The following is a 27,831-nucleotide window of genomic DNA, read 5'->3' as shown; positions in this document are numbered from 1 at the left end:
AACCAGAACGTGAACAATGAAGTGAAATTCAGAACGACCAATAGGAAGCACTGCTGGCTATGAATGGCGGGTCACGAATATTCCCATCGCAGAAAACGGCCAATAGAACAAAAGTATGCGTAGAACTACAGTGTTAGCAGCTCTTGTGATAGCCGAGTAGTAGGTTGTCTGGAAGCTGAGAGCAACTTCTGGGTTCAAAAGACTAGTCAAACGGAAAATACACTTTTGTTCACTTGTGTAACATCAGGATTCGTTACGTATATGTTACTTTTCGCTCTATCGATGAACACGAAAAAGAAGATTGTCCTCTGAGTCTGAGGACCAAAACAATCCTCACTAAAAGCAGCTGCATTTTTGCTAGTTAGCTGCTGGCTAGCTAGCCAGTTTGCTAATATTAGCTGCTGACGGAACAAGCTATAAGGAATTTAGCTGCAGCCAGCTCTTCAGGTAAACAACATGTCTTCATACGACAGTGATGCGCTTTTAACTGTTTCTATCTTAACAGTTCGTAGCAGTTCACGTATTTAGTTAACCTGGTGCAGAATGCGTGTCCTCTGATAGTTGTAAGTTAGTGTTAGGAAGCTAACGTTAGTTAGCTAATGTAATGTTAGCTGTCCTGTAACGTTTATTGGTACATAACGTTAGCAGCTAGCAGTTTGTTGTGGTCGTGAACAGTAATGTTAGCTAAATGGCTTACTGCGCTAAATATTTGTGTAGCATTAGCTAAGTTAGCTTGCTAGTCAACTAACATTAACATCAACTAACTTGGGTAACGTTAGCCACTTGTATTCATCTGGTCCCATTAATAAGTCAACTGTAACGGACAGTTTGCAGAACGATCAAGGGTTGTAGCTAATATTGGCGTTAGAACGTTTGCAAGCGAGAAGTACTTTGGTGGAAACATTAGCTTGAAATGGAAACGTTAACGTACGTTGCGTAAGTTATCTAAACTAACAATGTAACTTACCGTTAGATGTTTGTGTGGATGAAATGTCGCAGTTACAGATACATCCATATTTGCACGGGGTTGTTAAAGTTACCGCAGTGAAATGTTTCAACCAACGTTAACGTTAGTTCCCTATGAACTGAGGGAAACTCTTGAGGTAACGTTAACGATAATTTGCTCGCTTCTAACGGTAAGTTAACGCTAACATTTAGGTTAACGTACTCCAATCTAGCTCGTCACTTTGATAAAGACTCTTGCGATTAAAATGCGTTTACTTAAAATGTTACTCGTAAATGCATTACATTATAACACTATGTAAGAATAACCGATCTTATCTGTTAACACTGGGTTGATTTGCTAGGCATGGCCTGTGGGCAGGAAAGTGCTATGTGGATCTGATCTGTCAGTAACGTTAACTGAGTCCCCGTCTCACTTTCCAAGGGGGTGTAATGTTAAACCACATCTACCCCTGACAGTTGGTCAAGAACTTCTATTTGAATTACACGTTGGTTATGTTGTCAGATACAATGCTAGTAGTGGTGTTTCTAAGTGGTTACTCAAAAACCTTCTCCCTTTACAGCATGTGGATAGTAGCAGACGATGGAGGGATCCTATAGAATGAATGTGAGAGAGCTGTGCGAAACAGATGACTTGGCAACCGGTTTGGTGCTGGATCCCTTATTGGGGTTCAGCACCCACAAGATGAACATCAGGTGCGTTTTCACACCCTTTCCGCTTTTCCTCTGTAGTGTACATGAGCTTTATACAACAGAGTACTGTCTATCTACACTCCTCATTTTACTGTATCTCTGCCATTTAGCCTACTGTATCTCTGCCATTTAGCCTACTGTATCTGTCATGCAGCAGACTGAGAGACCGCTGCTGGATGTGAAATCTTAATTCTTGATCCACACAACCCCACAGATTTAGCTGTATGACTTTGTATCACTTTTTATTTTTGGATATTTTAATGAAGAGACTGTGGGTGCACCTTTTTCCAAGGGATAATGTCTTATGGCTATTTCCTCACATATTTTGTGAAGTAAAACCTGTAGTTGCCTACTAACACCATCACATGGCTATTGACATTTTGGAGAATAAGGTTTGGAATGATCATTACCTGTGAATAAACTGAAATGAGGTCTGCCAAAGTCTGATTGCTTTGGTAATTTTTGTTCTTCTGTGCCAGTGAGCTGTGACTGATCAGATTATCACTAATTATATTGCTCTTTAAACACTCCATACGATGAAAGACTGCACTAGCTGATCGCAGTATTTGCTATTGGGTTCTGTGAATAAATGGAGTCCTTTGTTCTATTTCATTAACATTTGTTTGATTAATTAAATAAGTAATTCGACTTGGTTGTTTGAAAGAAAATGTGCTGGTTCTACCAGCCTGTTGATGTGATTTACTGAAAAGGCTGGAAGAATATTGGTCTCGGTAGGGTGGAAATTTGGTTATAGATAAGACATTTTGCTTTGACAAGTCATTCATGACGGCTATGACTGGCTGTTAAAGCTGCTAAATTTATCTTTCAAACTACGTCGGTGGTCTTTTATTGGGTATTGCTGCTAACTTGCTGCTCACATGCAGATTTTTTTTGCCTCTACCCTCTTGGTCATTGTGATGCAAAAAGGCCCCTGTTTACATGGCAACATTCACAGAATGTAGAGGAACTCCAGACATTGTCTAAACTTGATGTTACATGACCTTGAGAAAATCCACCGCTGTATTTGTAGTCCTCAAATAAAATGGTAGAGCAGCTGGAAACACATACTATAGCCTTTTATACAGTGGTGTTTTGGTTTTGGTCCTCCTCACAGCTCCCTGAGTTCACACAGGTCTTTCCTGATCAGTGGTTTTTAACACATTTCTTTTAACCCCACCCCACCCAACACACACACACTCATGCACACTTCATTAAACATGCCCTTTTTTGGCCGGTATAAAAACTCCCTGTCTTAACTTCCTGTCCTCTTCCTGTTGTTCCCGCTCTGCAGTCAGCTTCCGGAGATCAGGCGCTGGAGTTACCTCAAGGAGACGCTGCTTCGCTTCACGCGCACCCAGGACTTTCAGGCCACCTTTGAGGCCCTGCTGGTCGGGGACTGGGCAAGTGGCTACTTCACCGGCCTGGGTCCACATCGACTGGAGCTCCTGAGGCAGCACGTGAGTAGCCCCTGCTGTGCTTCGGCCTTCATGGGGAGTAGGGTTCAGAGTACAGATTTGTTTAGATAAAGCTTCAAAGTTACTGCTTTTGATGATGGAACTGGACCTTTTTTAGGAGAGAGACCGAGAGGGAGAGAATGCCTCACTAGACCTTAACACTAGCATGTGAATCATGTATGCTGTGTCAGGGACCTGCTGCACATGAAAGCTGTGAGTGATTGAATTATAAATTGTAGAGCGGAAGGTAGTGAGTAGGGGTGGGCGATATGGACAAAAAATAATATCTCGATATTTTCTGTGATTTTGACGATAACGATAATTAGTCTATCTTTTTTAAAAAAATTGTAGAAGTCTGAATTACTTTACAGCTCATTATTTATGAATAGCATCAATACAATAATAACCTATCCTGTGACTTTTTAACCAAATCAACCAATGCATTGTCACTCATGACACATTTCCAATTTTGCCCACTTGTGTGTGTGGCAATGACATTCTAGCCAGCTACATTAAAGAAGATGACTAGGCCTAACAGTTTACCAAGAGAAAGTCTGAAGCTGAAGTTCCTTTCAAAAACCTTTGCTTAGGATTCACTGTAAAACTAAGCAGACCAACAGAGTACATCGAAGTTATTTCCTTCGATGTTTTGTTTAAGAGAAATCATGTAGGCTAGCATTCCAAGTTACAGAATAGAAACTAATGCGTTAGCTTATGGCTAAGGTATATGAGAAATCCCATAGAGATGCTAACGGTTAGCATAATTGATACACGTAGATATTTAGAGCGAACTTCAGTCCATTTACAAAAGGGTTACATGAGAAGAGTTCTTGGTTTACAACTGACTATTAAAATACTCAAAGGCAAATGTTTTCTCTCCATATAATACCATGTAGGAAAAAGTGTGACTGTCTCATTAATGCTACGTGAACAGAAGTAGCTGCACAAAATCCTAAGTAGGCTACGTCTGGATCTCGCTACACAAAATAAACATTAGGCCTGCGTGTGACAACGTAGACCCACTAGCAATCATGTGACACTTGCTCTGCTGCAACGGGGCTTCTCTTGCATACACCTCCTGGATTTAGTAGTTTAAATACTCGATAATGTAAATTTGCACATCGTTAAAACAACAATCACGATATTATCGCAGACGATATATATCGCCCACCCCTAGTAGTGAGCAGCTTTCATTTTAAAGATGCACAGTGCTTATCTGTTTTTGCTGTCATTCTAAAATATCTTGGTTTCTTCAAAAACGTCAGGGGTACATCTTTCACTTAACAGCTAATCAGAAAGGCATGGTTTCTATGCTGTTGTCACACAAGATTTTGTCGTTCTGGTAATTGTCTCTTAGGTCTGTCACAAGCAACTGCAGTTTGCTACTGTGTATGCCCTGCCTGACCATTAGGAATCTAATATTCCAAGCTATGTCAATGGAAAGCAGTGACCTGCTAAATTATAAATGCAGCGCCATGCAAGCTTGTTCATGTCAGGCAGATAGTCTGTTAAGGTACTTAGGAGAAGAAAACATTTCACCAGTCTGAAGGGAAAGTATGGTAACTTGGCCAGCTAATTGACTAACCTTTGTTGACTGTAACAATGCCTCCAACTGTTGCTTACAAGTATTTCATGAGCGCTGATGTTCTCTTGGTTCAGCTTCTGACTGCAGTTGACATGCTTTCTTCCGTGCTCTAATGGTGAACCTGAATTAAGTTTCCTAGTTTCATTTTTGGAATGTGCTTCAGGAGGAAGGTGGTATTTATGTTTTGCCACAAGACATGCTGGGCTTGGCAAAAAGGCCCAGGCTAAAACTTAGGTTGAGAGATTCCAGTAGGGCTACCCACTTGCACAGTGGACCTTCTGTTCAAAATAAACAAATTAGGGCAACAGGACACTCCGGCACAGAGGTTCACAGATGAGAAGTGTATGCCATCGTGACAACTATAGGTGCTCATGTAGAATTTCCCTACCACAAATCCTTTGGGCAATGTGTTTTTTTCCATTGCCGTTACCTGAGCTGGACAATGTGTGTTCTCTCCCCCCACACACACTCTCTGTCTTTCTTTTTTCCCACCCAACAAGCAGCAGCCAATGTCTTTGCAGCTCCTACAAACAGCCCCCTGCCCCTTCATTTTTTAAACCTGTAGACTTGAGTGCTTGTTATGTTTTTTTTCCTTTTTTTTTTTTCTTTCTTCTTCCTTACTCTACTACTGATCAAGTGAGTTTTTAAAGCACAAGTCTAATCTTGTGGTCACTGATTACCTTTCCACAGGTCCATCGCTATCTCAAGGCTTTCCTGCTGGACAGTGGAGTTCAGATTGAGTCTTGTAACCGCTATTCATCTGAAACCAACGGGGCCAAGATAACATCCACACGACAATGGTAAGTTAACAATTGTCCCATCTGTTTTTCATGTTGGAATTTTATGCTTTATGCTTCAACTTCATGCTGTAACGTGTCTTGTCGGATTTACCACTGTAGAGTCACTGTATGATGCCTCATTTAGCTTGTCAGTTTCTGTTTAGTGGTCAAAGGTCTGATGTAGCCCAGACAGGTAAATCAGAAACAGAGGTTGAGAAGGTCAGCTAATTAGGCACCTTTTTGTTAATAATAAAAGGGAATGCACTTTTAAAAAAAGGCTTAAACAATATTTACATCTGGTCAAGGGATTTATTCATTTCTGATGAGAGAAGAGGTAATGAGTTGGTATATTCTGGCACAACCTAGCTTTGATTCTTCACTGCTGGTATTCACTCTGTAGTTGATATACTTCAGATGTTAAATTGTCAGACGTTAACATTCCATTCATTCTAAGCTTGAGTGCAGAATTGTGGGCAGTCATTTTATAACTTTGCATTTGACAGCTCTCAAGTGAGAACATTGAGTAAATGGGAGTCAGTGCATGTAAAAAATATCTAACATGAAGACAGGCGAGTGCACAAATTGATGTGCAAATAGCCTCTCTTACTCAACTTGGCTGCAGATTGACATCATTCGCCTAGGGCCTCGTGCCTACAGCCAAAGTACAGCTGTAGGGGTATCCTTTATCATCCCATCTCTAACTTATATATTGCCATATTGTTTGTGTCAACTGCCAGGATTTTGAATGTGGAACATATGTGTTGTATGGTCACTCAATATTTGTGGTAAATTAGTTGCCATGACCAGTTACCTAACCAGCTGTGAACCCCTTGCACGTGTTTCTCGAGCACTGTGTGAATTTTGTCCTAACTATCCAGGTGATGGAATTTCCCCTGCTCACTGCAACTTTAAAATAGTACATAAACTGTTGTGTTCCCTGGTCAAGACCCTTGGTCAGACCCATGTTTAACCTGGATCACGTGCCTGACTGTGTCGGCCATAGGTCAACCTGTTAAGTGTGTCTGATCAGGGCAAGAATGCTCTCTCTCTGTTTTCACAGACTGACACAAACCTAACAACAAAACTCTAGAAGTGATGTACATAGAAATTGCTAACAGAGGGAATGAATTGACTGTTGGTATTAATACCTTCTGTTTTCTGTGGTAAATGTATAGGGTTAAGTTATTGATTTAATGGTTTACATACAGCACAGAGTGGATGGGGTGATGCCGGTGGGGGTGGGGCGTAAGTTGCTAGGATGGCAGCTGCCAACTGCAGCTGTGTACCACTGTTGCTATGCCGTGACAAAACTGGTGCCTCACCTCTGGTTTTGTGTGTGTGTTGATACATAAATAGACATGGATGGATTTAGATAGACCTTCAGTAGGTACATTGGACTTGACTAGCGACCAGACCATTAGTCACTTTGCCTCTAATTAAGACATCCTAGATCCACAGCCATGTAATATTTATTATATCATGTGTAGACTGTATTTTCTTTGTTCTCCCTTGGCAGGATGTGTCCTTAGTATTGTTTGCAAGACCATATAACTTTTTCACATACTTTAAAAACAAAGGGTGGGGTTGGATGAAGTAATAAACTTAAGCTTTGTTCCTAACGTGCATGGTTACTTTCTTATCAGGGCAACTGTAGTATATAATATATGATTTACTGGAAGGCCTCAGTTTTACAGTACAGACTTAACTAATTCAGTTTGGAGGTTGACAAGGAAATGCCCAGATCGAATCTTGTGTGTTTGAGTGTGCGTCGGTAAATCTACATACACAACTGCTATAAATATTACAGACACCTGAGCCATCTCCTGTTTTTAGAATTCAGTGATTTTCCACATACTGTTCTTAAACGTGGGACTTGTGTTGAACCCTTTGTCATGTATTATGAATTTGTTTTTAATTATTAAAATGTAGAGAATAGTAGCAGAACTGCCACACAGCCATATATAATGATACAAGCCTACAACAAACAGTTTGTTCTGCAGTCTATGGTTTGTAGCAGGTGCATGCAGATTTATATGCAATAATAAAATGGTACTCAGAGGACGTTTAAAAGTAGACATTCATACGCTTATCTTTCATCTGCATATTTTTAAAAATCTAAATATACATCTAACATTGTTAACAAAATATTTAAATTATCTACAAGGTTCGAACATGAAGCTTAAAAATCACAATGCTTACTAACATTGTCTTAGTGGGCTTAGGTGGGTATTGTGTCAAGTAAAATCTTTATTCCAGCTCTATAAATGACAAATCCTGTTGTGTAATGAACCCAAGTGATGGCATATGGCCATTTTGATTATTATTCTACTATTATTATACTCTGTTGAGCACAATACAGTTAGGAGGAGCTTTTAAACAAGTACAGTAGCCAGGAGACAAATTGTATTTTCAGCACTACGCCTTTAACAATCAAATAAAGCCCAAATCGATCCCCTCCCTCTCATCTCTTTGCTGGTATTTTTTGAAGTGAGTAATGCAGTTCTAAGGCCCACGCCCTGTCTTGTGCCCCACAGGTCTGTGGGTGAGCGTATGGAGGTGCTGCAGGGCTGCATCGCAGAGCTCAGTCCCTCTGACAGCGCGGTGTTGAGGGCCGGCATCAATGATTTCAGTGTGATGTACTCCACCCGCAAACGCTGCGCTCAACTCTGGCTGGGTCCCGCTGCCTTCATTAATCACGGTGAGAGAATGGTGTGAGAGTGACAAGAGCTGGAGGATTGTTGTTGAGGATGTGATCCATGCACACACACAGTATAATCCTGTGTACGTGAATGGCCCTTTGAAGACACTTGGAATTATACAGTGTGTACTCTTCACAAATGAGATTTCACTTTATTTTCTTGAGCTTCCTCAATTTTATTATTTAGTAACACTAGAAAGGATAACTTCTAGGTTCTAATGTCTAATTTCAGAACAACTTTCTTTAAACTATTTGTGCTCTTAATTATATGTGAACATAAGTTATTGAAATTGTCAGTTTATGACCTGTTTGATTATGTCATGTAGTCATATACACTCATGCTGTTGTCTGGCGTCTTTGTGAGCGACTAATTTGGTGTTCCCTGGTGTATTTTAGACCAGTGCTCCGATGGGGCTGTCAGTATGGTGACAGTTGCATCAGCCATTGTCCCCAATGAAAAGGGAACTGTATAGCCAGATGTCCAGTGTAAACAAGGCGCTCTATTCAGAGTTACTTAAGACTAAATAAAAAGCTGAATCTTGTCTGCTTTGTTTTCACTAATTTTGTATTTCTTTCTTTCATTTGCTTGGAGAAGACTGTAGACCAAATTGTAAGGTAAGAAACCTTTGCAATCTCTTACTAATCTGGCTCTGTGCCAGTTGTTTTGCTGTTCTCTTGGCTCCATCTATGTTTCGTGTCATCCCGTACAAGGCTTCTTGTTATGTGAAACTGTTGTCATTCATTGAGTGCTTGAGACCATGTTGCAGTGTGTTTGTCAGTTGTAATGTAATCTTGTTAAGCAATTAGTGATTTAGCTGTTGTATTCATAAACCGTTTGTCTTTGTTTTCGTGCCTTTCTCAGTCTGAGCTAATCTTAGGGCCTCCCTGAGGGCAGACTGTCACCTACTGTAGAGTGCTGAATTTATCACCTTATCCCCTCTTGACCTTTTTGTGTCTGTGAAGTTTGTCCCTGGTGAGAAGAACGGGGCGTGTGTGAAAGTGGTCCGACCCATCTCTCCTGGGGAGGAGATTACCTGTTACTACGGTGATAGCTTTTTTGGCGAGAACAACGAGATGTGCGAATGCTTCACATGTGAAAGGTAAGAATAAGTTCCTAACACGCTTTGTAGCAGGGGTCACCAACTAAAATTGCACCCTTGCCAACCCTCCCAACCTTCCACCCTGGCTGGGGTCCAAACAGTTAGATAGGGATGAGATGTGTACAGTAGGGCTGTTGGAATGAATTTCTAAAGTCGAATATAAATCGAATATTTAAAAAATCAATACTATTCAAATTTGGAAATTACTATTCGAATGTGGTATTTTGGCAAGTTTTTATGTGTTGGCTAACTTTAGCGAATATGTGAAAACAAAATGCTTTTGTCACGTCTAATACACAATCTAAATATGGCAGAATCGATAAACCCACGGAGCCTGAGTGCACATCTGATAACGCTACACCCTGACAAGCTAGGTAGGTAAACAGTCTGAGGACGAGGAACTGCGCAGCTAAAGCAGGCAAGAATTAGGTTTTGGCCTCCCTGCTCTAGGCTATGTCTGGTGCTTTTGTCACTTCTCTGATAGACATAATGGTTCATGGAATCGCGGGCCGATAGAAAAAAAAATCAAACTTTCCCCAATCAGGAAATACTTGCTAATTTGGCGTCATCAAACATAGAGGCATTCAAGTGGTAGTGGTACGTTCATTCAGTGTGTGTGTGCGTATATGCGCAAAAGAAATTGAAACCACTCAAGTGGCATTGGCAATGCATAAGCCCGTTTATACAGTGTATAGAGATGCATCGTAAATATTAATAATAGGCAAAATTTGAGCTTTAAAAATTCGAATTGGGTTATTGAAGAACATTGACAGCCCTAGTGTACAGGTTCAGACAATTTCAGTTTTTCAGTAACATGTTTTTGGCATGGCATATGCTCAACGAGTCCTTAACAAAAAATGTGGGTCGTCTTGATTTTGAATACTGTTCTTTTCTACCACTCGGGTTGCATTTATTAACTCAAACTGGTAAATGCAATGCCTGTTGGACAGAGCATTTAGTGTTTACAGTTAAAACAGCGATTTTCCAACTAATTAACATCCATCTTGACTTATTTTCACTGACCCCAACTAGATTGGCACATAACATTGGCATCATAATTGATGACTTAACTTCTCTCAGCATGTAGCCTTAATGGCAAAATTATGTCTGTTTGTCCTTTACAACATTAGGAAGGTCAGACCTTATCTGACACAATATTCCACACAACGTCTTGGGCCATGGTTATCTCCAAACTGAACTATTGTAATTCACTGTTAGCTGGCCTGCCTGCTTGTGTACTAAGATTGTTACAACTGATTCCGAATGCTTCAGCACGCCTGGTCTTCAGTCAGCTAGAGGACACATGTAACTTCTCTCCTAGTTGCTCTCCATTGGCTCCCTATAGTGGCGAGAATTACATTTAAATCTCTCACTTTGACTTGACTGGATCTGCTCCCTGCTATCTCAATTCTATGATAAAGCTTTACATCCCCAACTGCCCACTGCGGTCTTCTGATGAGCGTCTGTTGTGTCGACCAGCCATAAACGCTAGTTCAAATTCAAGACCCTTTTCCTCAGTGGTTACTTGTTGGTGGAATAAGTTGCCCAGTGCTCTCTGTTCCTGTGATAGTTTTGGGTCTTTCGAGATGGGCTCTAAAGGCTGTTCAGCATGCACTTAGTTAATTAGAGTTTCTTATGAGTAATGCTTTGTATATTATAGTATTTGTTTATTTTCATTAGGCTATTGATTGCATTGACATAATTGTTTATTATTGCTTTTCTCTCTTGTAGTCTTACTAACATTTTAAAACTGTTCAGTTAATTTGAACTATTGTATTTTTTTTTTTTTCTTTGGACAAAAGCATTTGCCAAATCCCATGACCATAACCTATGATGAATGAAAAACAACCTTTTGTCTGTGTATTTGCATTGTGAATACATTCCTGTCAAATACCTTCAAATCCTTTAACAAGAAAATGCTGAAATGCCGGTAGCCTATGTAATAACAATGTAGTGACGGCTAGAAAATGAATATAAGAACATAAGATTTCTTAAATGCACAGGATTTATTTTTGTAAATACATAATGAGTGTTCATGAGTTGAGACCAAACAGCAATAGGCATAGGTAGCACAGACGTGTGCACGACCACCACTCACACGGAGTACATTTGTAGCCTACAGCATTCATTTCCATAATAAAACCTGATAGGTTAATTGTTACTTTTAAAAACTTAGGCAATACTTGAAGCAAAGAATGAGAGGAAGCCGTTGCACTGTTTTCAGATCATTGACAGGAGTTTTTTTCTGTTGCTCCACAAGTGTTGCAATGTGTTGCTAGACTGGATATGTGTTGTTAGGGCGGGTAAAAACTTGCTAAATCTGGCAGCAAAGTTTCTACATTGCCTAGAGAAATTTCATGTTTCTTTACTTGAATAGTGTACATAGCAACCTATGACAGCAACCTGGTTTTGCCTGTTAAAAAGCCTATTCAATTACAAAATAAGAATCTGTTTTTTCATCATATCAAAAGGCTTCGCGGTCTGGATAGAAGCCTCCTGCTGTCCAGATTTGGATTGTTGGTGACCCCTGCTTTATAGAACTGCCCCTTTCTAGAGATTCTCAGGGTTAGTCAGATAAAAGTAAATTAGCACAAGATGTGATGCCTGGCTAATCATTAACACTGTTGCATACTCCCTTTAAAACCAAATTCTGGATATTCAAGAACCTGGTCAGCAAATATATTTTCTTAAGAGGTAGGCAGTTAGCCACAGACATGGTGTGATGTTGCAGTGTTGTGTAGTAATGTGTCTAGTAATGATGTAGTGGCCAATAGCCTGAAGCAGCAAGGAAGGGAAGGAGACATGCTCAAATGTAGTGATGTATTGTAGAGAATAGGCCTTAGCTTGTAAAGGTGAGGCCAGTGCAAGCTGATATTTGCAGTTAAAGCCACATCTATTTGGACTGCAATTCTGCTAAAAATAAGATTTGTCAAATTGTGCATAAGCAGGAAGGATTTTTTGCTTGTCTATCAGAGCAGTAAGTCTCACAGCTGTTACTGCTGAATGTTTTTGTGTTTGTTTTTTTTGGCAAGGCAATTTGAACTCCTGTTTATTTTTTATGAAAGTGTGATCACATTTATTGAATAACCTGCAGCCTAATGTCTTAAGCCTAAGGTTAGATAGTAGGATTAGGAGTAATACATTTAAATCTATTTCTCAAGATTGAAAAAGGGCATTAACTTTGAAAATCACCGACAGTTTGATAAATAAATGTGCAAATCAAAAATCACTTGCTTTTTACCATTGTCTTGTTGTCTTCAATTTAAAAAGGACCATATAGCGTAAATTCAACTAGATATTAAAAATAACCGACAAACACCTTCAGGCTAATAGCCACTTCAATGCTGAAGACCAGGCCAAAGGTCACTAAGGTCATTAATTAAGGCTCTTGCACACTGTTGTTGTTTATACAATTGCGGGTTTCAGTAGTAATACAGATTTAAATTGTTAACCTGTGGCCCCATTTTAAATTATTTCGCCCGACATTGCACATCATCTACTTAGGAGGGCACTGTCCCCACATACTATGGACCATCATCAACTGCCTCTTGACCTCTTTTGAAAGCTAAGACCCTGTAGAATTCTTAGAAACAGTCAAGAGTGACTGTGTGATGTATTGGCAAAGAGTAACAGAGGCTTGAATGTTGTTTTTTCATTCAGCCTAAGTGGCCTTGAAACACAATTGACCTGTCGCTAAGCCCCGCCCCCCATTGTTACCGTGCGAAAACTTGGACAAACAAACCAGACTTGATTAGAAATACATTGTGGACAATGGCAGCTGACAGTATATGAAAGCAGGCTTTGAGGACGTTTTGGTCGATAAAGGATTTACTTTCCTCCAGAAGCTATCAAAAGGGACTTAATTATGCTATAGAGGGGTGTATTCAAAACTTTAGAATACATACAAGGTGACAAGCAGTTGTGGCAAGTAGCCGTGCAAAAACCACTGACGTTAATGCTAGCTAGCTAGCTAGTGGAAGAATACTAAGATATACTAAGATATGTTAGGTTACGTTAATATTTGATGTAGTAAGAATATAGTAGTTGGTTAATGAGCAGTTTCATCTTGGGATTTAACAGGGAACCTGTGCCCACGTTGTTGGCTTAGTAGCCTACATTACGTTGAGCTGTTGCAAACGCGAGAGATGTCCTGTAGGCTACTGTTGATGAAAATATACCCCGTTTTCTAGCCTCTCGGGGTACCGGCTATCAGTATTACACGTCCCCCATGCAAAACATTTGACCATGGTTATCCGTAGGGTTTTTTTGAGTTAATAAACTCCATAAATAACCATTAATTTGTCATTTTATGCCTCCTCCCTGTTGTTTCCTATGGAGTTGTCCGAGCTGATGTCCCGTTGAGGCTGGACTGTCATTGGCTCATCAGCGTTCTAAGGGTGGCGCTTAGCGACAGGTCAATTGAGACCTGGAACCAGGTCTTTTGAAGCTGTAACTTCAAGTAGATGACTATAGAGTAAAATATGCATTTTTCACAAATTTATTTGTGTGGGAATACCCATGCGTTTAGCTCAGTATTATGTTTAGTGTCATGTTTAGGCACTGTAGTAGATTCATGTGAAATAATGCTTCTTTGATTCTATGACGGTCACTGCCATGCAATGTAGATACAACAAGAAACTCCAGAGGGATGGCTTTAATTTGAAGCATAATATTAACAAGATTATGCTTCTACTCAAAGGGGTTCTTGTGTAGTAAGAGAGAGTTTTATTGTCAGTATGAATTTGTGGTAAGTTCTTACGGTAATGCCATTGAAAGCGTCTACTCCTCAGCTATAAGAATATCCGGGTCTCATCTTCGAGGCTTGCTGTAGGCTCAAGTTATTGTCACTCAAAACTGGGGTGCCTGATTGACAGCTTATTTGCCCAATTCCCTGCGATTGCTTATATATGCGATTGCACCCGGGAATCACCGGAAAATAAGTTTGCAAACTGTTTGTTTCTAATTCTCTGGATTATACATCTACCAAACATATTATGAATAAAACAAGATGATATTCCATTAGTATGGGTTCTTACCGACATTTCAAGACCATTTATGACGAGTCGGGATATTTCCATCCTTGTGTAACCCAGACTAAAAGGTACAGAGGGACGGATTCACAAGGGGGTGGAGGGGGTCATAGTGATATTAATCGAATACAGTAATGCACAAAACACATTTTTTCATAGAAAGTTTTACATGTATCGATTCCTGAGAATCTCAGCTTTCAAATGATTTATGTGGTGCTTCATGATCTGGTGAATACAATTGATATACAGTACAGGGGGGAGGATGGGAGCACTGTAACAAAGCCGGTGCCAGAATTTTTGAGGCTAATGGGTTAAAGCAAAAACATGAAAACAAAATATGCCAATAGACCACAAAAATAACTTTATATTACTGCCTTATACAAAATGTGGTTTTCTAAAATATTTTGCATGGATTTGTAAGAATAATTTGTATTAAGAACAAATTGCACTAAATGGAAAAGCATCACTTTGGAAATTGGTGCTGTCGAAGAGTGATTTGGTTTGAGCAAAATTTGTTTTGCCGGGGAAATGGTTTATTTAATGTGTCCATTTCTTTGGAGGAAATTGCAAGATAACCTATGGTTACAAACAATAAACTAGACTGCATTTCCTAGACTGCAAAGTGTGCTTGGTCTGGTCACCAACGTGAGCAGACAGTGGCATACGCTATGCTGAACCTGGCTTGATCCAGGCATTGTAACAGTTCCTTTCAGTGTTGGAGCAGTGGCAATATCTCAAAAGTTCTAGGAGAGGGCTATTCAACTATTGGCTTGTGGGTTGAATGCGGTTCGTTGGATTTTACCTTTGGCCTGCCTTCGAATTTAGCTTCTATGACTGAGATCAAATCAATAAAATAAAATGACCGCAGTGATTGGCTGCAAAAATAAATAATGTCACGCGTCAGGTAACCTACAGAGGAATTTAAATAATGAAATATGACCAAGGCATTAAAAAGCTGCTTGTTTGTCAGGATACTTTTTCACTGATTTATTTTAAAAAATATGAGCTATGAGTGTTATAAATTCCATCCGACAAATTATGTTTTACTGGTTTATTTGACAAATAATCTATATGGATTTGCTCTATAAAGACTATATGTCTGTTTGGGATTGTTTTGTGAGCCTATTGATGTAGCCTCAGATGTGATCTCGGATGTATCTCAGAATAAAGAAATACTTCATATTACTCTAAACCACCGTCTGTAAATCAGGCAGCCCACTTCCATACAGTGGGTCCCATTAAGAAGTGGCCACTTCATTTGTGCTTACCGTGATTCACACAGCAGCATTATTAAATGAATATGTCACCATATGCCTACGTTTGCAAAGAAAACATTTTAATTTGATTCACATGAAACGTTACATTTAATGTACATGTTGACAATGAGTAGGCTAGTTTTGGTTGTTGGTGGTGTTATTGCATCCCTTAGTTATGCCTACAATGCAAGTTCCCTCGCGATTGGAAGCTCCTGTAGACAATATAGACGCATTTCAAAACATCGCGTTAGGAGTCCTCGCCACTTCTTTTAAGCTGTCACAGACTTAGGTGCTACTTTTAGGGCTAAAGTGCTTAAAATTGAATTACTGTTAGTAAAAAAAATAGCAGTCCTAAAGTTACAAGTGACGAAGTTACGAGTGCAAGCATCTCATATTAAATGACCATGACATTACGCTAAACAACATAAATCCCAATTAGCAACATACATCTCCTCCCTATAGCTAGCCACACAAGAAATTAATGATACTTAATCTCTGCTTAGCATGCTTCTCCGCTTAGCATTCTAATAACAGAAGGGGCACATTTATGTTGACCACTACAACATGAATCATGTCTGTAACTCTATAAAACACTTACTTTCATAAAGGACGCACACCATCCAGCACAGTTCTACACATGGAAACCGATATTTTGGGCACTTGTTTGGCCACAAACTCGTCACTCTGAAACTGGACTACTGGAGGCTGCACCCAGGGTTGCTAGGGGCAACATCAAATAGTCTTTCAGTATTAAATGTGTACGTGTGATTACGAATGGATGTGTGTGGTTTGCAATTAGAATAAACAAGAAATAACATTTCCAATAATTTCCCATTATAAATTACATAATATTTGCACCTTCCTTACTTGTGAAGCTCACATAATTCTAATGATGTCACCGTATATGTGAAATGTAATACAACGTTGCCACCTAGCGTTCAGATGTATTTAACATTAACGTGACATGTCCGGCTTGTACTGTCGTCAAATCCATGCTTTGAGGAAAACAATGTTTTTATCATAGTTACCTCTTCAGTGAGCGATTACCTGGTCGTTTATGTAACAGAGATGGCTGTTTATTGTCCCTAGGTTTACAGAAACACCTATTCATATTAATACGTATGGAAATCAAGTTAACGTTGCCGATCACTGTTTGTCTATTACATGGCCCAGAATGCCTTGCATGTCTTTACAACAAAACAACCCAGTAAAACCTAATTTCCCGTAAACATATGAATTTGCATTCTTGTAACATTTTTAATAATACTCTCCCATCATGATATTTAACAATAAGGAAAAATTTAATTTGAATACCGTCAATGTGAAAACAACTCTATTATGTAAGCTATATATAGCTACTGTTCTCCTTGCTATTTCAGTTCGTAAGTCCATACTATCCCATGGCAGAGCAAGGATTTCATGATTGGGCTGCCCAGAGACATTGTGCATACTTGGAAGGCATTGTGATAGCAGTACAACTACAAATGTGAAGGGTAATAGTTACCAAATATGGATGGGTGGTTTGCCAAATGATGGAAACTTTTGGAATGTTTTCTTTTCTTTTTTTTTTAGCTTATGCACCCTCACATTGGAGTCCCGAGTTCAAATACAAAATTTGGTATCGATATGTGACCGTGTTCCTGAGATATTGTCGACTTCCTGTTTCGGAGCTTAGCCGCCGATTTCGTTTGGCTGTGACGGGCAAACGCTTTCGAAAATCAAAAATCCTTCTGGTAACTTTTGTGAGGCTTGGTCCAAGGATAATGTACGTCATGTTTCGTGGCGTTCGGACCAAATTTGTGACCTATGAAAATTTAGTTTAGCTTTCTGTTCAATCCAATATGGCGGACGAACGACACGCCCACCTGACGTCATCTTCGCGAGCAACTTACACCGGTACTCACCGGACGTTTTAAAGTTGGAACGGTGTCTCTGTCTCAAAGGGCCTAGGCGCTAGAGCTGACAAAAAATTAGGGAGACGGAAAAAATAAAACTTAAGTAGAACAATAAGTGTGCTGCTTTGCAAGCACATTTAATAATAAAACTTAAGAAGAACAATAAGTGTGCTTGCAAGCACACTTAAGTGTCCAGCTCCCCATAATCAAGCAAGCTAAAGGTCTCAAAATGTTGGAACATTCAAACATTCAAGCTCATTTTTTAACCATACACAACATGAATGTCAAACCAATTGAATCACATTGTTGAATGGTCATGAATTCACTATTAGAAGTTATGTGTTATAGCATTCTTGTTATGTATTAACATCAGATACAACTCTGAGACTTAATATCTTGTCACATTTTGTAAAGCATCCGATGAACATTGTGTTGGCTTAATCAGATGTTCCTTATAACTTCACGTTATCCGTTCCTTTCTTAGGCGGGGAGAAGGATCTTTCCAGCACCGAGAAACATTACAAGATCTTGACGACCCCAGCGATCCAGCAGGGCAAAAATACAAATTCAGAGAGACCGATTTGCGCCTCAGTCGAGAGAAAAGCAACAGCACTCCCAAGCCCATTCCAACTGCAACAAATACAGGTAAATAGCTTGCAATAGTTTCATGTGGGGAATTGACTAATGAACATGGAATGTTTGTTTTTTTTTAAACACCATCCAAAAGTTACTGAATAAATTAAAACTATTATTTTCTTATAATGACACTGTAACCTGTGTATGTTTCTCCTTTTCCTCTGTTTCCCTTCTAACATCCTGTCTCTCTCTCTAAGCTTTCCCCTTGAGGAATTCTTTGTCCCAGCGGATGAAAAGAGATGCAACAGCGCTAAGAAGGGGACTGACAAAGACGAGCAGATGGAGGAGGGTGGAGCGACAGAAAGGAAACAGGAGGAGTGCACTGAATGAGCATAACCTGTTGCTGCACACTCTCGCTCACATCAAGCTCAAGGACCTCAGAATTCACCTGTACCAGCACACTGTTGAGTTTCTGCTAAGCTGCAAGGATCCCAGTGGCAAAGGGCGGGCCATATTGGACCAGATTGAAAGGGTTAAACCGACACATCGAGAAGGGGAGAAGGACAATCAGGCAATTCCTACAAGGACAGCACAGACAGCGATGGATGGAAATAAAGATGGAGATGCAGCAGAGAGCTGCAATGCACAAGACACAAACCTGGTGGAAACGTCAGAACAGGAACAGCACACTTTGGAATCTATTTCCATGCATTGTACTGAAAAACATGAGCAACAGTTAACAGAGAAGGATGCAAGCGAACCGCCCAAAACCGGAATGAAGGAGTCCCATCCTACCATGCCCTCAAGGACCAGGAGCATACCCCACAGGCGTCGGAAACGTTTGTGGACGAAGAAAAGAGCTCTATCTGAGGCAAATGGACTACCAAAAAGATTGGAGGTAGAGAAGAGTTGTAATGTTCTTGATATCAGCGGTTCATTACCAAACAGGAAAAGCAGTGAATCTCCTCTTTGCAATGAAACTGACCTTGTTGGCAAGGAAAGTTCTACCAATGAAAGTTGTGATATTGCCCCCAAGCCGTCTGCCAACTCCAAGGAGCATGAACATAACAGCATCCACACCGGCCAGCCTCCAGCTGTCAACCTAGGGAGTTCACTTTCTCAATCCTTGAACTGTTTGCCTCTGAAAGCAGGGCTGAAATATTATCCAACCGTCTGCCTGGTTAGAGTGACCACTCCTGGTGCAAAAGAAGGAGCAGGGAGGGAGAGTCGGACAGAGACTGAGAAGCAGGGAGAGGATGTAGCAGTGTTTTCCAACAACATAAAAAGGACAGGTGGCAATGATATCAACATAGCAGAAGGTAAGAAAGGCGTGAGAGAGCTGTATTTTTCGCCTATCACTGTAGGTGGTGTAGATCAGGCTTTGAAAGTGATGTTCAATTTAACTGATGAGACGAGTGCAGAGACGGACATGAAAACCACTGTGTCACCACAGGTCAAGGAGCAGGTTGAGGCTAGTGATACAAATCTACAATCTCATGCAGCGACTGCAAGTAAAAATGATTTCACCTGTAAGATCCCAACTGACACATTTTCCAAAAGTGAGGGCATAAATAATTCAGAAACTGAAAACAATCTTGAGACAAAAGAGGAAACAACAGCTGTTGACACCAATATGAAGTCCACTAAGAAAGATGCACAACTAAGCAGCAACATCAAAAAAGCAGGAGACAAAGCAGACATTGAGAGCAAAATGGTTAAAGAGTTAATGGCTGATATGAATTTGGCAGCAGAAATAAGGGTAGGTGCTGTTCAAGATGTTGAGAACAATAGCAAAAAAGGAGATGAAGTGACAGTTACTGGGAGCAACTTGAAGTCTGGTAAAGTTACAGCTTTAAGAAATGCAAAGCAAACAGTTAAGACAACAGATGCACAGGATGCTGTATCAGAGAGTGAGAACAATGTTAAAAAAGTGAGGATTAAAAAAATGAAGAGAAGTGTCAAGAAAGCGGGTGAGAAAATGGACACAGCAAAAATAGACATGAATGAAATGGTTAAAGATGTTACAACAGATAAAGAAGCAGAACAGCAGGACATAGAACAACAAAGGACTGCACACACCATAACAGAAATTGAGACGAGTGCTGAAATGGTAGATCGACCGACAAATAGTGATGGCAACCTGAGAGTTGAAGAGAGAGGCAATGTAAACAAAGCCGCGAAAACAGAAAGTGAAAATGAAATAATGAAAGATCTGCAATCAGACATTAATATATCAGAATTGAAGGCAGATGATACAAACCTAAAGGCTGCAAAGAGTGTTGTAAAGATGAATTGTAATGTTAAGGAGGTTGAAAAGGAAATTGGTATAGAAAAGCAAGTAGTAACAGAAGTGAAAATGGGCATGAATATTGTTGAAGAAAAGATAGGATCTAAAAGTACAGATATTGTGAAGAATACACAGAAAGATGAGAAAACAAAATCTTCAGAGGTTAAAAGAAAAGTTGGTAGACCACCTGGAAGGCCAAAAAAGAATGTTAAAAAAGCAGCAGAGAAAATAGAAACTGAGAAGGATGATATGAAAAACAAGGAAGTAGATGCAACTACAGTAGGTGGGAAGAGAGTAGATGTAATTGAACAAGTTGAAATCAGTCCTAATGAACAGGGGCAAACTGCAGCTGTTGATAACATAAAGGCAGATGGAGCAGTTGCAGCTAAAGGCAGCAGAGTGGAGGAAAAGAGAAAAGATACATCTGCAGACTTAGAGAAAACATTAAATATTGAAGGGAAAACACGAGAAACTGAGAATACAAAGAAATCTGTGAGTGAAGTCAGTTTTGAAGCCACAGACATACATAAAAAGGTGGATGATGAGAGACATGAAGGCCTTGATGCTCAGATGGATGATCCTGGACAAAATAAAATCAATATACCCAGGTGTATTGGCAGTAATGTAATTATCACTAAAGACGTACGGGTTACCTTGTCTGATGCTTTTAAGAACTTGAAAGATGAACTAAGAAGTGTACAAAAAGGAGGAAAAAATATGTCAGATAAAAGTAGATCTATAACTCCACACCGTGTTAAGCAAAGGCGCCTGCAACAAGACAGAATGATTAAAGAACACATTCAGAAATTGATCGTAATTGATAAGGAGAAAAGTGAAAGCGAAAAGAAAGGCAAAGACTCCGAGTTGTCTAAGGTGGATTGCAGAAATGTCTTGACTTGTGGTTCAGACCAAAATACCTCACCAAAACACCAAAATGAAACCTCTACAGCAAAACAAGGGTCCTCTGAATTGCTCCCTCTGTGCTCAGCTCCTGTAGTGTCAACAAAGGACCACTCCCCTCTAACGCAGATACAAACAAATATTCCTTTGAAGAAAAGGACGTTCAGAGAGTCAACTGAAACAGAACCAGAAGTGAACATCACAACACCTGTATCACCTAAGGAGCTCATATTGAAAGGAAGCGAAGACAGAAAAGAAATGCGGCAATCAGTGTCCAGCTCAAACGCAAAACCAAGGCATGAGCCATCTGGAGTCCACCTTGAGAGCCCAAATACACAAATTCAGCAGAAAGTCCTTGCTAAAGCTTGCATTAAACAGGACAAAAGATGTGGCTTCCCGTCGGATAACAAACAAAATGAATGTGAAATTGAACACATAACTGAGATAAAACCTATGATTGCAGATGATGCAACTGTGAACAGGGTTGAGAAAGAACTAAATGAAGATGAGCGTGGATACAAGACTACAGATCCAGTTGTAGAGGAGGTGAAGGATGAAGGAGAAAAATCTAAAGACCCTAACAGAGAATTGGCAGCTTTTGAACAGAATGAAGACTCATTAGAAAGCCCCAAGCAAATTACAGGGGTAAGTCAGGTCAGACAGGCGGATACAGAAGGAACAACAGTTTCTCCTCAGAATGAATTTTCCGTCCAAGAAAAAAATATTAAAAAAGAGGACTGTGTTAAAGAAGAACAAGAAAACAACTTGAGAATTCGTCTAAAGAGGAAGAGAGGAGAGGAGTGGGAGATGGAGAGATCTGAGTTGGAGAATGTAACAGAGATGAAAACAAAGCCGTCTCAGTCACCACCTGCTTCATTTATGGCCGACCCTTTTAAAGCCATATTGGACTCTGTTTCAGTTTTAAATGTAGAAATGTCAAAAGGAGAGTGGGGTCCACAGGAAGCAGAAAAGTGTCTGGAGTTAGAGCAAACTGCAAAGGCTGGCCAAGCTGCATGGGAAATTTGTACAAAGAATGTCCACTCCAAGCTGAAGAAGAAGAAAGAAACATCTGTCATGGAAAGTGATGACGAGGCAAAAGGAGACTTTATGGGCTATTCTAGCCAAATGTTGAAAGATGAAACTTTTTTTGAAGACATGAAACAGTGGCTACAGTCAGCTGATGTCAAGGTTGAGTCAGTTGACAGTGATGCACAACCACTTGCTCCCATACGTCTTTGTAGAAAAACAGAAGGCTGGTGGATAGTAGATGGCATGGAAAAACGCTTGAGTAAAAGCAGTAAGATGAGAAAGCCACTAAAGGGGTCCAAAAGCCGCTGGGTAACTAAACGTAGCCCAGACTCCTCAGAGTCATCGATCAGTGAAGTGCCTTTACACAAAGTTAAAGAGGAATTTCAGTCTCCGTGCCGGCAGCTCAAGGAATCATGCTGTAACATGACTAGGAAGGGGACAGCTTTGAGATCAGAAAATGTTCCCCTTTCACTGTCCCTTTCTCCCCTTACTCTAAATTCACCATGTTCTGAGGTAGCAGCTGAGGACACCTGCCTCAGTAGTTACCCAAATGTGAAGGATCTATTCGGAGAGAAGAGGGTGGCAGAGGTTGTGAGCAAGAAAAAGCCAAAAAAGGACCTAGGCTTGAGAAATGAATCAGACACAACAGAAAACATCTGCCTTAGTCACAACCTGTTTCAGATTAACAAAAGTCTCTCCAAACTACAAGCATTAAATCAGATGGATAAATCCGCTGCAGTCAACAATATTGAAACCGTTTTCTCTCAAGGCCAACAGAAACCCCAGTCCCCATTGCTTATTTTTCCAGACAAGTCTCCCTGTTCAGATTTTGGGTTTGATAATGCTGATGAATTGATAGAGTGCTTGAATCTGGAAGGGTATTACCCTGATAATTCTCAGAGCAACCTCCCAAATGCTTTCTCAGATTTTTGCCAAGGGGAACCTCCTAACACAGGATCATTCAGTAGCCCCTTTTCCCAAAGCCCATCTGATGTCTGGAACCCAGAGACTCCTTATCTTGGCTCTCCAAGTCCCTGTGGTAGTTTTAGCCCTCCAAATGATTTTGTTTTTTCGGACCTCGGTCTCCCCAAAAATATAGCTCTCCTTAGCGGTCATGACTTGTCTTCCAAAGAAAAAATGTTAAGCAACACAGATTTTACCTTCTCTATTAAAGATGGAGAAGGAGCTCAATTCCCCTTTGATTTTTCCATGACTAAAACTTCAAACGATAAGCAGGCCCCAAAACCTGTGCATCTCATGCAGTCGGATAAAACTCAGTGGAACCACAAAGATGCATTTATGTTTAGTGCCACTTCATCAGACAGGCACTCACAAACCCCTCCTGCTAGTTCTCAGGCTCAAGGAGTGGAATCCATCATCCCAGGCTGCAGTTTTAACTCTCGGACAGAATTAGCCAAAGTTCAGCCCTTTTCCTTGGAGAAAACACAGGGCCCTGTTCATTCTCTGACTGCAAATAGAAATCAATCCATTGGTACAAGCCAAACACCTGTAGCAGGCATGTACAATTTGGGAGCTTTGAGTCAACCTCTGAAGCCTTTTCACTCTCCCCTTTTGGGTAGTAAGTCCAGTATATACCCACAAAAGGTGATCAGTTCAGCAGATACGTTTCATCGCACTTGTGATAAGAAGGCCTCACTTTTCCAAAGCTCTAATCCAATCAAGCTGGAAAGTGGCAAACAAAGTCTTCATTTTTCTAAAGGCAACATGGCTGCTGAAAGGGCTGATTTTGCCACCAAGTCTCAAACCACTAAACACAGTAGTACTAATCCTTTTTCAAATCAATTAAGCTTCAACCTTCCAAGTTCTCTAACTGGCAGTCATCAAGGTGGGGATTACAGCCATACCCTTGGAAAGGGCTCAAAGACTTTTGAGGTGAACAACTCTTCAAATACATCCAGCTCCCAAGTGGACAGAGTGCACCCCTTATATTATGTGACTTCAAGCAAGACTTCCTCCAGTGTGCTTCAGAATGTTACCTCAAATAAGGCACAGGACATAGGCAGCAGTTGTCTTACCAAGGACATTTCCTCACAGAAACCATTCTCTTCTAACCAAAGTCCCCAGTGCCACAGTTTACCTCTTGGCAAAAGCATGAGTCAGTGCAAACCCCATGCAATGGTGGCACCCACTCAGAATCTGCACCTGACCTGCAGTGAATCCTCATTGTCTGCTAATAAGCACCAGCCTGGTTACCCTCACTGTGATCCTGTGGATTTTGCTTTTAGTTCAGCATTCTCCACAGACGCGTCTCAGCAGAGCAGTCCCCATGTTACACAAAGGGACATTCCTGAGCAGGAGAGACGGACAAACAAATCTCAGTCAAACTCTTTGGCCTGTAGTACTCAAGCCCATCCTCCTTATGTGGTTAACTTCACTGGTGATCACTCTGTAACACTGGGCTACAGTGAGGATGCTGAAGGCTTAAACTACTCTGGGGGTCCAACCCCAAATTACACTTATCATTGTCTCATGGATCCTTCTGGAACCCAGGGCAGGTTGGTTCTAGAGCCTTGTGGCCTTTCCTCAAACAGTTACTCCTCCTCTCCCTCTGTTGGTGGTTTTTCAGGATCAAAGGGCCAAGAGGAACAGACCAGAAAAGATCCTCATCAGCAAGAACCGTCTGGGAGCCGCCCTTTTGTTTCCCACCACTTTTCAACCTCTAGTCATTCTCTTGGAACCTCCCTGTCAGACCGTAAGCCTAAAAGGCTCAGACTTGTGGTCACTGATGGTACTGTGGACCTGGACCTCCATTACACTGACTGATGCTGGTTCATCTAGAGTCCATGGATGCTTCTTTTTTTTTTTTTTTTTTCAAATGTTATTTATTAATGTTCACATGTCTGTTTTGCAAAAAAAGGTCATTTAAAATCATTCTACATGTTCATTTGGATGTTTTTTACAATCTTTTTTAATGTCTGGTCAATAACCTTTTTTAAACAAAATAAGCTTTTTGGTTATCTAATTATTTTAATGGTTTTATTCATCAGTTAACATATTTAAGAGGAATGCGTTATTAATGGCTAAGGTCATGCAATATTACACTGTAAATCTCCAGGGTTGGTACTCACTGGTTGAATATCTTTCTGAGTATGAAATATTGGTTGTGATGCTTTGATGTATGGAATTGTAAGTAGTATTTTAATTTCTATTCAAATTCCCTTGTTCAATCCAGACCTCCTAATGTCCCTAACTGTAGGCTGTTGTAGCTGCCTCTTGCCACAGGGTGGTGTTGCTCTCTGTCTTTTCAATTCATTGAATAGCCTGCATTTTATATAGATGAATACATTTCAGAATGTTGTGGGGAAAGTTCGTCTAGGATGTCTGTGCATGTGTGTTCTGCATTCATCACGCTCAATAAAGAGACAGGGAATATGTGCTCTCAACATGATTTCGGTATCTCCCTTGCCAAATTGAATTAATGTCGTCAGTGGTAGATAAATGTTGACCTACAAAGAAACCCTTTGCACTTAGGACATCTCTCAGGCTCTCAGGTCCAAGGGCAAGCCCACTGAGGGTTTGCTTGTTGAACTGTAACTCTGAACAGCTGATTCTCTGAGACCACACACTTAAATCCCTTGATGTAGCTGTGTGTTCAGGCTGTGGACTAATGTGTTGTTATCAGCTTACACCTAGGGTTTCAATAAGGCCACTGTGGCAGAAACGTGTATGACTGTGTGCAGACCCTCTGTTATCACTCAACTCGGTTCTCATGAATTTATGGGGAAAAAAATACTACACTGGGTACATTTCCTAATGTACATGTCAATGATTTCAAGTTATTCACAGGGCAGCAGAAAGATTTCTGGACTACTTTTTGGCAAGCCAGTTTATTCACAGGCTGAATGAAGTGAACAGATTGATTACAGTAGCTTATACCTTGAGACAGCAGCTTAAGATATTGGGTCATTCTCAATAAATTGCTACTTCCAATGAGTGCCCTATGAGGTTGGTTCTTTTGTGAAATGAAAGAATGACTAAATGTGATGTTCCTTTGTAGGCCAGAGTTAAAGATGTTTTTAGGTGCTTTGCTTCATGTGAATTGTTTATCACATAAATTATAAAGGCAACTGTTTGAGGCACTTATTTAAGGAAATCTTGTACATAACAGCAAAATTGTGCAGAATCTACATGTGTTCTTTAGGCCTTTGTAATCCTTTTCTAGTGTTTTCACAAATGCTTTTGTAAGTTGCATACAGAGATACTTCACATGTTCACTTTGGAGAGAATGGTTTTGAACAGGGTGAAGGCCTGTAGTCTGTGATGAAGCCCCACAGTCTTTTTAAAAACATAAAGAATGAAGCACAGTTATGATTTGTATTTCCCTGTGAGGTCAAGAGTTATTGCGCCAGTCATAACATGTTGCATCATAAATCTTGACATTGCTCTGAATAATTTGATTGACTGACATGTCAGCGTCAACACGAGGTCAGTTTGGTTAAAGATGTAAGTGTTTTGTGTTTTAAAGTGTTTTAAAATGGCTTTTCACCCTGTCCAGAATCAACTGCATAGCACTTGTGTGCTTAAACGTGGAGTGTGTGTATGTGTGTGTGTGTGTGTGTGCTTTTTCCCAAGTGTACAGAATAGAACATGACCAATGTAATATTTATTTAAATATGTAAGTTAGCTATTAATATCTCTCCTAATATGGTGCTTTCATAAATTAATATATGTATTGATTGTACACAAGTGATTTTACTGTTTTTTAACAAATAGAAAAATGAAAGACAATTCTGTACTTTTGAAAAACAAAGTTGAAATCTAATCAGTTTCAGGAAATTCCATCCTAATTTTTTGGAGTAAGTTGGTCTTTTCTATTATGTGAAAACAAGCTGTTCTGCTGTAAGAATGTAAAAATGTACATATTAAATCGTATTTGCTAAAAAAAAAAGCCCTTCTTTTCTCTTGAAACTCATTTTCAATATATTACATATTACCACAGTTTATCTTTGTAGTGCATGTGACCTCAGACATTTTATAATCATGATAAATTAATAGGTAACACTTTACTTTAGGTTTCTACATATGAGTGACACAACAATGTAATAAACCTAACTTGTCATTACAAAAAAAAATTGTCCTTCCACTTCACACGTCAGCTAACTTGTTTTACCTTAGTATGTAGTTTGCACTATTTCTTCATACTGCAAAGTGTTCCACATTTGTTTGTCCCCTGTATGTATTTTAACTGGTTCCATCCAGCACATGTGACTATGCAGCTTGCAAACTGATGTTCCAGTATTGATATTGAATGTAATAACAGATTAGGCAGAGGGAGCAAACCAATACCTTTAATATTTGAACTACATTACGTACTGGTGCTTTTATTTAAGTAGGATTTGTCATGCAGGAGTTTACTTTTTACCTGAGTACTTGCTTTTTAAAAGTATTAAAAATACATAGATTTTCTTTTTAGTGTAATATGATGTAATGTTTATTTTGTCAATAGGGTGACATACGCTAAAATAACATTTAAATACTTTGGTTGCTCAATACGACTTTGCCAAAACAGGATAACTAAAATGTGAGAAGTTTATTTAACGTTTAACTATGTATCTAACTATGTGG

At 39.9% G+C, this 27,831-nt stretch overlaps 1 protein-coding gene across 1 annotated transcript; it reads left to right on the top strand.

Moving 5' to 3' along the window:
- Nucleotides 1-54: 54 nt before the first annotated feature.
- On the top strand, nt 55-25,646 carry kmt5c (lysine methyltransferase 5C). Its single transcript, XM_048245311.1, has 9 exons — nt 55-447; nt 1,527-1,659; nt 2,948-3,113; nt 5,386-5,495; nt 8,009-8,172; nt 8,768-8,787; nt 9,136-9,272; nt 17,938-18,098; nt 18,287-25,646. The coding sequence occupies exons 2-9, from the start codon at nt 1,547-1,549 to the stop codon at nt 25,027-25,029; spliced, it is 7,614 nt and encodes a 2,537-aa protein (XP_048101268.1). The 5' UTR covers nt 55-447; nt 1,527-1,546; the 3' UTR covers nt 25,030-25,646.
- The last annotated feature ends 2,185 nt before the right edge of the window (nt 25,647-27,831 follow it).

Source organism: Alosa alosa, chromosome 6 (assembly GCF_017589495.1).
Source record: "Alosa alosa isolate M-15738 ecotype Scorff River chromosome 6, AALO_Geno_1.1, whole genome shotgun sequence".
NCBI classification, from domain to species: domain Eukaryota; kingdom Metazoa; phylum Chordata; class Actinopteri; order Clupeiformes; family Clupeidae; genus Alosa; species Alosa alosa.
This window is presented reverse-complemented; position numbering and strand designations above follow the sequence as displayed.